Source organism: Equus przewalskii, chromosome 16, assembly GCF_037783145.1.
Source record: "Equus przewalskii isolate Varuska chromosome 16, EquPr2, whole genome shotgun sequence".
In the NCBI taxonomy this organism is placed as follows: domain Eukaryota; kingdom Metazoa; phylum Chordata; class Mammalia; order Perissodactyla; family Equidae; genus Equus; species Equus przewalskii.
Window position 1 is genome coordinate 76,080,163 of NC_091846.1, and position 15,622 is coordinate 76,095,784.

A 15,622-nucleotide genomic window follows, 5' to 3' on the forward strand; every position below is an offset into this window, starting at 1 on the left:
CACTGGAGTCTTTTTTCTGTTTTCTCTGCAGTCAGCCTGATGGAGATTTCTTTATCTCCAATTGAATCCTGACAGCTTTACTTAAATACCAGGAACAAAAACAAAATACTCTCTTTTCTTAGCAGATTGGCTCTGAGCTGGGGCACTCCTTCACCATTTAGCCAGCCTGCTAGTAACTCCACCTTAGACTTCCCCTCCTGCTTGTGTAGAGAACAAAGATCCACTAGAAGTGTAGGCTTAAGGTTCTGTCAGCTCTTTTCTGAGCATGCATCCGGCTCTGACCATGCACATTACATTACAGATTCCTTGGTGTATTCCTTATTCCTTCAAGAATCTTCCCCCTAAGCTGCCTTCTTCTCAGGCTTTGTGTCAGCCTACTACCTGCCCCATCTGCTATCTGCCCAGGTGGCTACAGGTAGGTCTTTAACACTTTTGATTGACAGTCTGGGGAGCTGCTCCTATCTGAAGGGAACCTCCAGACAGGTCAAAATGTATAGCCACAATGGTTTGAGGTCAAAGTGAGTATGGCCTTCCCTGGCATCAGAGAGGTGCCACTTGGAACTCAGGACACTATCTCTGTGGCTGCTGCCAAGCTGGAGAATGGCGGATATAAGTGAGGAAGCAGAAATACGATAATGCTTTTTTACTGAAATTGAACAGCATTTTTTTCCATTAAGCACTTCCTTGGTTGCAATAGGTTTTTTGTTAGGTTTCATACATCCAAAAAGTTAAATACTATAAATTTTTGCCAGCTTAATTGTTGCTTTAGTGAAGGGAGTTATTCTTTGAGCTTTGTACTCTGCCATTTTCCATGACATCACTCTGACATCTATAATTATATCTTTGGATAATATCTATTGATTGTCTACTCTGGTCTATGATAAAATTAAAATGATTCCTCTTTATTTTCTCTATCCTTCCTGTCCTTCACCATTCATTTTTTGGATACTAATATTATATTTCTTGATGTTTACCTATGTACTTTTAAAATGTTTATATTACTTGATCTGTCAACTTTAAGTTATACCCTTTGAGCCCCAGCTATTACAAATGAGGCAATTGATGAATTTCTATTGATATTTTTCCTCCTCTTCTTCCCTATAGTTGTTAGTTATATAGTTTCTATCTTTTCATGGCATAAAATTGTTTTATTCTTTTTCTGTTGAAGTGTTCCCTTCATGTGTTTTTCTCTTGGTTTTACAGATAAATATATTCAATATCCATTGCAAGTCCTTTTGCTGTGCTTTCTTCATTTGTATCTTACTTGACTGAATTCCATTCCCTGCTAGTTTACTTAAAATGGGCTCATGAGAATAATGCTCACCAAGTATTTGCATTGATAAAGCTTTTCTTTGTAGTTTTTATACTTTAAGGATGGCTGGTATGAAATTCTCAGTTTACCCTTCCTTTACTTGAGTATCTTGTAGGATTTTCTCCACTGTCTTTTGTCTATATGCACTTTGAAGAAAACTAAGGTAAAAGGAATTTTTCTTCTCATAAGTAGCTTCACTTTCTTGTCTGATTACACAAAGAATTATTTATTTACCTTAAAATTCAATACTTATTTTACTATTTATCTCAGGGTTGACTGTTGTGATGGGTAGAATAATATCCCCCCAAAGATGTCCACACCCTTATCCCTGAAACTTGTGAGTAACCTTACATGGCAAAAGGGACTTCGCAGATGTGATTAAGATAAAGAATTAGGGATGGAGCCTGCCCAGTGGCATAGTGGTTAAGTTTGTGTGCTCCACTTTGGTAGCCTGGGGTTCATGGTTTCTGATCCTGGGTGCAGACCTACACACCACTCATCAAGGCACACTGTGGAGGCATCTCACATACAAAATAGGGGAAGATTGGCACAGATGTTAGCTCAGCGACAATCTTCCTCAAGCAAAAAACGGAAGATTTGCAACAGATGTTAGCTCAGGGCTAATCTTCCTCACACACACAAAAAGGATCAGGAATTGGAGGAGATTATCCTGAATTATCTGGATGTGCCCCGTGTAATCATAAAGGTTCTTATAAGAGGGAGTTATCAGAGACAGAGTCACAGAAGGCAATGCAGTGATGAAAGCAGAGTTCAGAATGATGTGATTGCTTCCTGGGAAGATGGAAGAGGTCAGGAGCCAAGGAAAGCAGGCAGACTATAGAAGCTGGAAAGGCAAGGGATGGATTTTCCAGCTTCCAGAAAGAGCACAGACTTGCCAATATCTTGATTTTTGCCCAGTGAGCCTTCTGATGTTTAGAATTGTGAGATGATAGATGTGTGTTCTTTTAAGCTACTAAGTTTGTGGTAATTTGTTATAGCAGCAATAAGAAACTAATGAAACTATGCTGAGTCCACTTTCCTGGCAAATGATGTGATTTTCAGTCTGTAGTGGCTCTAAGTGGTTGTTCTGCTTGGCTTTTGTTGTTTGTTTTGTCTTCCAGGGTTCTGATTGTTTATATGCTGGTAATGCTTCATCTGTCTTCTGTATTCTACAGTTCTACATTTTTTCTCAAATTCTTAACTCTGTCTTTATCTCCATTTCATTTTGTTCTGTGCCAGACCTATTTTCCCTTCTGAAACTTTTACTTTTATTTTCATTTAAATGAGTTTTCTTTTTTTTCCTCCTGGTTTCCCAAATTCTTTTAGCTGACATTGAAATTTCCTGGACTGTCTGTTTGCAGGAGGTTTCTGTGTGTATGTGGGTTCTTCACCTTTAGGGAGCTGAGTTTTTCCGGGTCTCTGTGGGGCTTGCCGCTGCCAGGCCTCCTCAGCATTTTCTTTGCTTCTTCTCTTCACTTCTACACTCAGTGTCTGTGTGGCCTCAGTGGCTTTTGGCAGCCCTGGCAGTTATTTCGGAGAACATGCATCTGTCTGTTTCTTTCATATGACTTATGGGAGGTGAAGAAAGAGAGATGTAATTTCCATAATCGTGTTGCTAGAGGAAGTCTCTTGTTTGTTTCTACTTTTCAACATAATTATTTCGTAAAGGCAACGATGAGATTTACTTTCAATCTCACAATAGAATTTGACACTGATGACTCTCTTCTTTTTGAAACACATGCTCCCCTTGGTTTGTTTCTCTAACTGTGTTCCTACCTTTTTGGCCACTCCTTTTTAAACTTCTTTGCAAATTACTCTTCAATTTATCTCCTCAATATTGATGTTCTTCAGAGCCGCATTCTCTTGATTCTTTATGTCTTTGGTGTTCTTAAATACTCCTATGTTGTCATTTAGTCTATGTGCGGATGGCTTAGTATAGATCTTTAGCCCAAATCACTTTCCTGAGCTCAAAACCTATATAGACCTCTGTCTATTTACTTCTCTACCTCAATATTTTCGTGGCATCTCAGCCTGAACTCTAGAACTTTACCCCAAGTCTGTTCTTCCTCTAGGTTCTCTGTTTCAGTAAGCGGATGATGACCGCATCTTCAGTTGTTTAATCTGGAAATCTGGTGTCATTCTTGACTGTTCCTTCTAACTCAGCACATTGATCTCAAAACTCTATCAGTTATTTCTCATAAATGTAACTTGAATTAATCTGTTGCTCTTCACCCCCATCTGACCATCCCAGTACAATCCACCATCATCTCTCACCTTGGCTAGTTTCCTTACCTCCAGTTTTTCACCTTTTCTTACCCACTAGCCACATAGTGATATTTCTAAGACCGGGACATAATCATTTCTCTCCACTGCTCACAACCCTACAGGCCCTCCCCTTGCCCTTCAGATAGCTTAGCCAACACGGCCCTGCCTGGCTGGCTTCTGTTTTCTGTTGATTTTCCGAACCCTACCTCAACCACAGAATCAACCATATGATTACTATGGATTTTAATACCAAGCTATCTTTGTTCTATGCAAAAAAGTCACTATTTCTTGAATTGGTTTACTTAACCAACCTTTAAAAAAACTATTTTTAAAAAATATTGTCAATATCTTCTTCCTTAAAACCACTTCCAGCAGGTTTAAGATAATAAAATAGAAAATCAGGAGAAGTAAGCAAATGTAATAGCTATTGACAGCTATTCTCTGTAGCATTTATTTTTAATTATTGAAAGAGGTAACACTGGAAGTATACATGTTTGGGAGGAAATTTCCTATTCATAAAATAGGATAAAAAATATGAATGAAATATATCTGATTTCTCTATAAAACTTTGTCATCCTAAAAATGTATTTACAACTCTTTCAGCTATGTCAGAACAGGGAAGATCTACCCTCTGAAGAGCAGACATTTTCAGAAATGCATGCAAATTATTTTCACATATTAATACTGGCATTATTTTTAATTTCACACATTAATATACACATTAATTTTGTGAAGCTTTCAAAAACATTTAAATACGCCAGGTATTTAAAGCTGAGTGGAGCTGGGAGGTTCAAGCTTTATGGACCAAGATACATCGTATTCTAGCTGTTGACTCACAAAATAAGCATTAGTACTCTTGCAGTTTACTTCCAAATTCTTAAATATCTACTATGAGAACTGATGCATGCTAGTTTAGAAAAGCATTCTCCAGAAGAAGCACTTCATGCACATTGGTTGTTAGCATTTATCTGCAGTCTAACTAGCAGGCTAAAAATTTATGCAAGTTTTAAGATGTAGAAACGTGTTATAATATTTATGCGTAAGTTTGTAATTATTTTAGCTCTTAATCTACTGTTTGGCCTGTTTACTTAAAGAATTTAAAGTTCATTCAGCAGCACATATTTACTGAGTGCACACCATGTGCTAGGCTCCATTCCTGGCATTTGAGTGAATGGCTATGAGTACAGCACAGTGATAGCCTTGACCTTATGGGGTATAAGTGTGTTCATGTATGCATGTATGTGGGTGTGTGTGTGCAGTGGAGGAGAAATACAGACAGCACGCGAAAACAAGTAAATGGGGGCCAGCCCAGTGGTGTAGTGGTTAAATCCATGTGCTCTGGCTCAGGGTTCACTGGTTCAGATCCTGGGCACAGACCCACGCACCACTATGTGGGGGCATCCCACATAGAAAAGCTACAATGATTTACAAGTAGGCTATACAGTTAGGTACTGGGGCTTTGGGGAGAGGAAAAAAGAAAGATTGGCAACAGATGCTAGCTCAGGGCCCATCATCCTCACCAAAATAACACTCTTTAAAAAAAACAAAAAGCAAGTAAAAGTGTACACTGTCTTTAATAAGACTATTTCTAGCAAGATACGATGAAATGCCAAAAGAAAATATCAAGAGAAAATAAGAATACAAACCTAATACCTACTTGTTTTCCTTTCTATTCTGACAATATAGCAGTGGAATTTGGTAAGAACTGGATCACCAATTTTATGGATACAAGTATGGTGTAAAGAAACAGAACCAATTGAACATATCTAAATTTTTTTAGAATACATACAAGCAGTTTTATAATTACGTATTTTTCTTCAACTCAAGAATACATACTACCTCTATGATGGAGGGTGTTTCAATTCCCAGAGTTCCAGTAACTAGGTAGCAAAATGCTTTTAAAAAACAAATGATTGCTTGTGACTGGTTGCACAGTACACCGCCATTTTGAATTATGTTATGTTTAAAGTTGAGTTAGTTAATTCGATAAATATTTGCTGCATGTGTGTGCTGTAGGCCAGTCATCATTTTAGGCCCTGGAGAAAGAGCAGGGAGCCAAACATAAACAGTTCCTTAACGCAGAGAAATTAGAATCTAAGATGTGGATTCTTTTGAAAGGAAGAAAAGCCCTCTGGTCAGAACATCAAACAAGTTATCATTACAACCATGAAAGTAATTGCCTTCAGAGTCATCAGTTTGTATTTTATAATAATAGTGACCATGATATTAATTCTTCCTCATATTTTCAGCATTCTACATTAAGAGATGTTTTGGGCCCATGATCTCATTTTGACAAAATTTAAAACTACTTTATTATAGTCTTTTCACTGATATGATGTATAAAAACAGGTGATGAGAAGTTTGCCTCTGTTATTTGCAGTTGCGATCTTTTATTCATGGATTGTTTTTATCCAGTATGGCACTGGAAGGTTTTCACTTAAGGAGAAAGGTTTCTCAGAGACTTTCTTTGCGAAGAGCAAATTTGGGTGATCAGGCCCGCCACCAAGGAGGGGCGTCCACTCCCCATGAGAGATGGAGGCAGTTCCTGGGAGCCTGTAAGAGGAGCAGTCAAGAGCCTGCGCTGGAGATCGGCCATGTCTCTCCACGTGCCCATCGTCTCCTCCTACCTTCTTCTCTCCTTGCTCACAGCTTGCCTCCCTCTGCCCCTGGTGATGGGCACCTGGAGGGCCGCCTTAAGGAATTGTTTCATTTTTACTTGAATTCACAGTGTAATTTGCTTTGTTTGATCACTTCGTGTTCCTAACCCCTCAGAAATATTCAGAAAATATGTGGTTCTTGTTTTTTTTTGTTTTGTTTTTTTTGAGGAAGTTTAGCCCTGAGCTAACTGCTGCCAATCCTCCTCTTTTTGCTGAGGAAGACTGGCCCTGAGCTAACATCCGTGCCCATCTTCCTCTACTTTATATGTGGGACGCCTGCCACAGCATGGCTTGCCAAGTGGTGCCATGTCCACACCTGGAATCCCAGCCGGTAAACCCCGGGCCGCCGAAGTGGAACGTGTACACTTAACCGCTGCACCACCAGGCCGGGCCCTGGTTCTTGTTTTATATTCTTCCCTTGCAAATTCTATTTGGGAAAAGTTCAAACATGAAAGAATTGCCTTGGGGGCACTATCTAAGCAGGCACATACGTTTAACCGTATTTGTAAATGTGAAAGCATTGCCGACTACCACATCCTAGGTGCTCCCTTCTAAAAATCCAGACGGGAAAATTTTCTTTAAGCTCGATCTTGGGCAAGTTGTTCTTTTCTTGAAGTTCTGGCTTATTGTCTTGTGGACTCTGAATTTTATTATTGATTTATTTCCCTTTTTGCTATGATCAAGGTGACGCTTGGGGACACATGTGGTCCAACATCACCAATCATATAGGAAGGTTTTTATATAACTTTAGACTACCACAGTTTCATTTTACTATTCTGTCCTTATTTTACCATTTCTTGAATCTTCTAACTTATTTTATACCATTTTATTTATCCCCTCCACATTTCCCAATCTAGCCTTAGGGTTCAATGTTTTCTCCAATATTTACATGACATAAAGGTGAGAAATCCAGTGAACTCACACTGTGGATTCTCGGGAAAGGAGTGTTTATACTGTCTTGCTGGGTGTTGATGTCCAAAAGCGCCGAGTTCTGGCTCAGAGATTTGGTCCCCTCTCATCGCCTCATTTCTGCAGCCGTTGTCTTCTCCCTGCCACTTCTTCCGATTCTTGAGCACAGTGGCTTCCCTGTCACTCCCCCAGTGAAGTCTGAGGGACAGTGGAAGAGAATTAGCGTATCGAACAGAAACCACTCGAACTTGATTGCTACAGACTATCATCACAAAGTTCCTTGACCATCTCCTAGTAAAGACTGTGTCTTAGTAACTACTCCACCTCTCCTGAAGCTCTGTTCTGTCGCCATGTTGGAGGGGGGCTGGCTTTCTCCTCATACCCTTTGTTACACTCTACACACAGTAACTCCCTCCTCTCAGGAACCAAAAAAACGCTGGAAAACCTCTATTACTGTGTTATGCAGAGACATTTGTCCAGACTTCGCCTCAAACTCTCCCATCCAGACCAGCCTTTATTATGAAAATGGCTGAAATACAGAAGAATAAAGGAAAACCCAGACATTTCAGATGAAGTGTTTCTCTCCAGTTCCTGTATGTGATAGTTGCCCGGGTCAATATGTAAATGATGTGGGGAAACCACTGGAGATGAACGACTGGAGTGATTTATCTTCTCTTCCTCTCTTTTTAAAGATGGACTTCTCCTCCCCGTCTCAGACTTAGTTTATTAACGAAGTGGAGGTGAAAACTCTGCTTTTCCCTGTTTTGTTTTTTTTCTGATAAATCGTTCTCTTCATTGTAGGAGCTTACACATTTGTTCCGTGGCTTCTCAGCTTTAAAAGAGGAAAAGCCCTAGAAGAAAAAGAAAATAAAATATTGGTCAAAGAAACCGGTTACTTTTTTATATATGGTCAGGTAGGTCCAGCCGTAATTCTGCTCTCGCTGTCCAAAGCCTTCCATGTTGTGCTCGCTTCTGACAAAGTTCTTTGGTTTGTTCCTCAGGTTTTATACACCGATAACACCTTTGCCATGGGACATCTAATACAGAGGAAAAAGGTCCATGTCTTTGGGGATGAACTGAGTCTGGTGACTTTGTTCCGATGTATTCAAAATATGCCTGAAACACTACCCAATAATTCCTGTTATTCAGCTGGTAAATAATAGCTCTGTATAAGTAGACAGAAAGACATTCCTCAATATATTGTGTGGTTTTCGTTATCCTGAATGATAAACTAGTCTGTTTTAACTGAGACAGGTACAGTCATTACTAACAGTTTTATCATTTTTCTATCCATTTAGAAAGGGTGGTAACTTCATAGCGATCAACACTGAGAACAATTCTAAGCTGTGTTTTCTTCAACGTGTAACAATAACAACAATACTGATAGAATAATAAGAGCATGACTACCATGTGCCAAGCACCCTTGTCCTGTCTGCACTTTACACATGCGTGTTCATTTAATCCGCCCCCTTCACGGAGGTGCGATCTGAGACGCCGAGAAGCAACACACGCTGTCCTGGGTTGAACAGCTGCTAAGTTTCGGATCTTGGTTTAAGCCAACCTGTCTGCCCCGAGTGTGAGCCTCCAAAACTTCTTTAAGGGCTACAGAAGAGATGCCCTTGGCTGGTTTGAGGGTCAGGTCAACTTGCACAATGTCCTCTCTCACTGTCATGCAGGTGACCTTTGGTGTAAATGGACACCAGATGGCTTTGGGATGTGAAAGTGTAGGAGCAAGGCTGCATTTCAACTGAGCGGCAGTGAGGACGTGGAGAGAAACGGGAAAGAGCAGGCATTGTTCATTTCAGCTCTACTTTGGCTGTAATTGCCAGTGCAACCTTCACTTCCTGTTGGGGGTAGTTTCAAATTAATCAAGGCTGATATTGGAAAAGAAAGTGTTTGCTTTAAACACATTTATTCCTCTCTGGTGATTTTGACAAATCCATTCTGAACCCTGAGGAATGTCTGCAGCTCCAGATGATGCTACGAATGACAGTGTGAAACGCAGGATGGGGATGGCTGTGCAATCTGAAGTACTGTATTTCAAAGATATTTACTAACAAATGCCCAATAACTCAGAAAGGAACAATAACCAAATTAGAAAGGAAGGAAAATGGTTCATAATAATAGAGACAATTGTCATTCTGGATATGCAGCCAAAAAGAGCTTTAACGAGATGATGAGGAAGTTTGTTAAACTGGAATTCCCTAATTTTCATAAAGAAATGTTCCCCTGTGTCCAGTGATGACTAGTATTTTGGTGTTGCAAAGTTTTTATAAATGGCAAGGCTACTCCAATCCATTATTTATTTATATTTATTAGTCTTTACAGCTCTACAATGGACTCTTTTTCAAATATTCTAATCCTCAGCATCTTTAAGATATTTCTCAATGCTAATAGCTTAATATTATATATAAGAACCATTCTCGAGGAAATTTCGAGTTTGTCATTTTAATCTGTTCCAGGGCAATTTTGTTTAAAACCATTAAAAACTACTCTTTAGTGTATACGTGCATAAAGCACTTCCATGATAACCTGAAAAAAATTTAAATGGTCCATTTGAGGAGCCAAACATAATGCCAAGGAAGCTCTTTTATACACATAGCTGAGTCTTACTCATTATTTCATTAACAAATTGAATATGTTTATGAAAGAAAAAATTAGAGCTGATCGCTATAATCAGGAGGAATTGAAATAGCCAATAACTCAGGGCTGGAATTTTAAATAGAACGCACTTTACAAACTAGTTTGTTCACATGACTTTACTTTGAGAGTCAATAGCAGTGCTTTGTGATCTACAGCCTTTGTCAAAATATTAGATTATCTTCAATCTCTGTGATAATGACTAATGTATTCAACAAATACCAATTTTTTTTACTATTTAATGTAGTCATCAAATGCTTTGCCTATCCTAGGAGGTGTACACATTGCCCTTAACAATACCTAAAACTATGTTCTTTTGTTTGTTTTCTGTCTTGGCCCAGTACAAAATAACAACATCCTTGGAGAAAGCATCTTTTGTCCTTCTGATCACTGTCACTGCTCTATGCTTGTCTAAAAAGGTGTCTAGTACGTCGTGAGTGTTCAATAAATAAACACCAACTGGCTGTAGCCTGAGGAAATCTGGGTGCTTTGGGCCTGTTGGTAGAATAGATGTTAACAGAGATGTGCTCATGTAAATACGTTTTCACTGTATGTTAATGAAATGATGATGCAACTACTTTTTAAATTGTTAGTTGGAGGGCCTGACAATTCGGATCCGGATACTATTTTGTTTGTTAGTTTCTCCTCCTCTCCCCTTTTCTCCTCTTTCTTTTCCTTCATATTTTTCTTTTAAAATGGGGTCAGGAATTACCTGGTGTACTGAGTGTAGTTCCTGAATTGTTTTTTGTAGTCCTGAATCACAAAATACATCATTGCAAATTAGGTACAGGCAGATTTATTGGTCAATTTTGTGAAGTTAATTACTTTGTTGCTTTTGATTCTAGAGACAAATATGGTCACTTGAGGAAACACAAAATATAGAGGGCTAGAAAAAGTAATCCAGATAACTCCTAATCCCATAGTCTGGAGTCTGTTAACAGATGTGCTTTGTCAATACATGATGTTTCGTTTTTACTTTTTAATAACTTACACATTTTATGGGCACTTTTAAAAGTATGTTTAGGATTATGCAGTATATATATATACGTGTGTGTGTGTGTGCATCAATAAAATGAAGCAAAACCACTTTTAACTATATAACATTTGGTCAAGGGATATGCTATGCCTTTTAGGCTAGGCTAGCAAGGCAGTAACTGGTTTAGCAGTCCGCTGGTATAATTTGAAGTGTGAATGCCTATGTTACCATTTTTTTCCAAAACAATAATTTTATTTAATGTTCTTTTTATTTCCCGTTGTACAACCACTTCAAGCTCTTGTAAATCGTTCTTTTCCAGGCATTGCAAAGCTGGAAGAAGGAGATGAACTCCAACTTGCAATACCACGTGAAGATGCTAAAATTTCCCGGGACGGAGATGGCACATTTTTTGGTGCACTGAAACTTCTGTGACCTACTTACACCTTGTTTGTGGCTATTTTCCTCCCTTTCTCTGTACCTGCAAGGAGAAAACACTTAACTGGAAAGACCGAAAGGAAAAAAACCCAGTAGTTACCATAGCCTTTTCTGTGAGCTATTTATTTTGGTTTGCTGAAACTAGACCAAAACAGGAAATTTAACCGACAACCACAGCCAAAGGGTGTCATGTGAATTACAAGAACTCGAGCCCATGTAAGGAAAGATAGAATTAGAAAGACTTCATCACAATGCCATGTTGAACAACTTAGTCATAGCTTCTTGTCTTGGAGGAAGCACAGGATTCAGAGACAGTAATAATTTCTTCAAAAACGGTATCCCATGATATACAATGGAACCGGTGCCCACATCTGTAGGGCGTTAGGACATTTTTAGGAAATCTCAGGATTCATCCTCTATTTTTATGTTAAAAATGTCCCTCTCCTTTTGCAGTTAACCTTGTGAAAAGTAAAAAGAAAAAAATTTATAGAACTCTTGCATTCAGTACATGACAAAGTAATTAAAAGTTTAAATTAAGTAGACAATTGGACTCAAAATAGAATATACTATTTAAGTCTTTTTGGTTTATTTCAGGTTTGCAATTTTTGTCTCTAATATTATATATTTCCTCTTGGAACACTCCCAGACATTTTTCATGGGAGGGAAATAATTTCTCTCATGTGTCTAGGCTTATGTGTAGTTTTTATAGCTAATTTCAGTTACTTCAGAAAGTTTTAATTTAGAGTAATTCCAATTCATGCATATAAGCATGAATTGAAAAGATAACTATGATTGTTCTTGTATAAAAATATGATCGCCATAGAAGTTAATGAATACACTTATAAGAATGTAATATGATTTCCCTTTACTTCCTACCCTTCTGTTAAACTGCTGCTACTGGAGTTCGCCTTTAAAAAATACTTGTTCTTAGCTTTACAGAAGTTGAGATTTGAAGTCCTTGGCATCCTGAAGTATGTTATATGCCATGTGCTTGTTATGAAGATTATGGTATGCCAGGAGACATTCTCCTGATTTTCATTATATAGAGAATCATATTTGAGAATGCTGTTCTTCTTATCTTTTATAACATCAATTTCCGTTGTTTCGCTTGTCTTTTTTTAAATGTCGTCGGTTTAAAGAGTTTACTTCATTAAACACTTTACTTCAGCAGTTTGAATAGTAGATGGAAAAATAGGCCCCGGTCTACATTAATTTTCCCCAGTCTGCATTAGAATATTTTTGAAGATTATACTTTTCCAAACAAAGAAAATAATTTGTATTTTGTGTCTAAAATTAAACTTTGTTTAAAACTCTGGTTTCTATAATTTTGGCCTTTTGGTTAAATAAAATATATTCTGGAATTTTTTTTGTTTCACAGTATGATAGTTGAAAAAGAAGTGATAAGTGGAGTACGAGCTTAGATACTCCAAGGAGGTGAGTAATTTTCCTAGTGTTGCTGCTACTGGGATTGCCAAATAAAATACTCCAGTGCCTGTGGCCTGACTTTTTGATCGAGTCTGTCTAACACCACTCATCTCTGGATTTCTCTCCGTAGAACTAAATGTCACTTTAAAAATTAGGTGCAGGGCCAGCATGGTTGCATGGTGGGTAAGGTTTGACCCTCCACTTTGGCAGACCAGGGTTTGCAGGTTCTGATTCCAGGCTCAGACCTCACACTGCTCGTCAAGCCGTGCTGTGGCGGCATCCCGCCATAGAATAGAGGAAGATTGGCCACAGATGTTAGCTTGGGGCCAGCCTTCCTCATACACACACACAAAAAGTTAGGTGCATAATTGAAAAGCATTATAAAGTAATATGCATTAGGTTATGGCAATAAAGAATTTGAAATCATGAATATGTTACATATTTTAAAAAGGATTTGTTCGCATCAATACCATAGATATAAAAATATAAATTGAATATTTCTTAGAGCATAAGGTTAACAAAAGATAAGACTACATGACAATAGACTTGTGTACCAAGCTGCTGTTATCTACATCTCACACCGTTATGCTTTTTAAAAGATTTAGCGTATTTTGTCAGCAGGTGTAGAATTCAAACACATAAAATAGTCTTAAATCTTACTTTACTTTCAGGTTAAGCTAGCGTTAAGATGTGAATCCTATCTTGTTTGTGTATGAAATTATGAGGAAAAGTAGGCTTTGGTTAAGAAAAAGTTTATTTAGATATCCGGATAGAATTAAGACTGTGTCCATGCAGGGGGTGGGGGATCTCTGATGCAGCAGTAGCTGCCCCAATGCCGTCTCCTCTGTCCTTTCCCCAATTTATTTTAGGGAAAGATGATGTTATACTGGGGTTTTCTACAACAGAACGTTTCTAAGGTCTAAATGTATGGGCCCCATCCAGATATCCTCATGTCTTAAATTTGAAATCATGACTGTGATAAATAATTACTTCAGGGTTTTAAATTGCTCCCTCGTGTGGGAGCTAAGCAAGTCAGCAGAACATCCAGGGTGAAATTATGTGCAGCCCTGACTGGCAGCTGGAGAAATCAACTCCACTCTCTAAGTCATCCTGCAACGAGAACGTCTTCCCCCGTGGTTTGTTAAGGATGCGGCAATTTATTGCTAGAAGAACTTAATAAATCCTTTCGTAATTTGAATTATGAATCAGAAAACATTACTCTAAAGACTTCCTTGCCCTAGGAGAGAAGCTCTAAACTGGAGAACAGCACACCAGTGCAGCCAAATGATGTATTTGGTTTGGTGCCTATGATGCTTTACGATTTTTGAGTTGCTTTATAACATAAAAATCTATACTCATTCCATGAAACATGACACTTAAACTTCTCTCAGAAATATGGATGTTTTATTTTAAAACATCGAAGGACAATATATAATATACATGCAATAAAATGCAAAACTTAAGCGCACAGCTTGGTAATGTATTTTTACAAAATGGACATCCTCCTGTAGCCACCTCCCAAATCTAAATACGAACATTGCCAGCGCCCCAAGGTCTTTCACACTCCTCCCTGTCCTTAGAGGTAATTGCCATTCTGATTTTCATCATCAGGGAAGAACCTAATACAAACGGCATCATATAGAATGTAACCTTTCGTACACACTGTCTGCCTTCATCCGTTCACCAACTTGTCTGTGACATTCTTCCACACTGCTGCCTGTAGCCGTGGTTCATTCATATCTACCACCGAACAGAACTTCATTTTCTTGAGATATCACAAAAAGTATTTGTCCACTTTACTGTCGAAGGGCCTTTGAAATTTTTCCAGTTTGGGGCTGCTAGGAGTTGTGTTTCTGTGAATATTCTCTGAAAATAGTTCAGGCAACTTATATACATCTTTCTGTTGGATCTACACCTAGAAGTGGAATTGTTGCAACATAGAATGGGCATGTGTTCAGTTTTAGTTAATACTGCCAAAAAGATTTCTGAATGATAAACAATCTATAGAAAATCAAACAGAACTGGGCTACTGAAGGCAACGATGGCCCCGTCTAACTTTTGTCTCCCCACTGCAGCCAGGCAAGCACCCTCTCCTTTGCTGCAGGGCCCACTCAACTTTCTGCCTCCATGTTGTCCGTCTGACCCCGGGCTAGGATCCTGGGGATTATAAAAATATAGTTTGCTCCTGATTATTTGTGGGCACATTCACTTTTATAACTTAATTTTCTAAACTTGATTAACTTTAAAAAGTCAATCATGATTAAAAGCGGGGTCCCAGATCTCCAGCTTTGCTTATATCAGAGCAGCTTCTCCTTTCAGGTTCCTATTCTCCTTGGGTGAGGCCCGGGAGTGAGGGGCTGGCAGGGGGCAGTGAGCAACTGCAAACACTGCCGTCCCTGCTCAGCTGTGCCCAGACCATCGAGAAGAAGTGAGTGCAAGTTTCTCTGAAGCATCGTTTGAGGTTGTCTTTGCCTTCCTCACCTCCACCATTGCATTATCCGAGTTGGCTAAGTTGTTATTTAAAAGATAATGAAATGAAATTCTGTTTAAGATCACTTTAAAAATAAAGATAAGAACACTATAGAAGTATATTAACCAGACAGTATGAGGACAGTTTGTTGCTTATTTAGATTTATTTTACAATCTTACGCTAGTATGGTTCTTACCAATGTTTGGAATGATATATTTGGCATATAAGAGACTTTTTCTGTACGCTTAATTTTGGGCATGTGAAAATACTTTAGGCATTTGTTTTATCTTGTTTTGTAGGTCCTGCTGCAATCACACACTGTATTTAAAACTAATCACAAAGATGGGAACTAACGGGCTGCAATGGAGTGGGTGGCTCTGTGTGGTGAAGAAATGTTTGATATGGTGTTATGATACTGAACTGCCAATTTGGACCACCCAATGGCTAGTTAACTTGTCATTTTGGAGGACTAAACAAACAGGATCAAGGATGCAAAACAAGGATGCACCTGGTGCCGCAGTACCAGTTGGTTC

At 38.6% G+C, this 15,622-nt stretch overlaps 1 protein-coding gene across 1 annotated transcript in view; it reads left to right on the top strand.

Annotated features, from left to right (window-relative positions):
* TNFSF13B (TNF superfamily member 13b) overlaps positions 1 to 12,555 on the top strand; it is a 79,189-nt gene extending 66,634 nt beyond the window's left edge. The window contains exons 6-8 of the mRNA XM_070579267.1: positions 7,945 to 8,057; positions 8,145 to 8,295; positions 11,079 to 12,555. Coding sequence (XP_070435368.1) covers positions 7,945 to 8,057; positions 8,145 to 8,295; positions 11,079 to 11,191 — 377 coding nt within the window. The 3' untranslated portion in view covers positions 11,192 to 12,555. The remainder of the gene's footprint in view (positions 1 to 7,944; positions 8,058 to 8,144; positions 8,296 to 11,078) is intronic.
* The last annotated feature ends 3,067 nt before the right edge of the window (positions 12,556 to 15,622 follow it).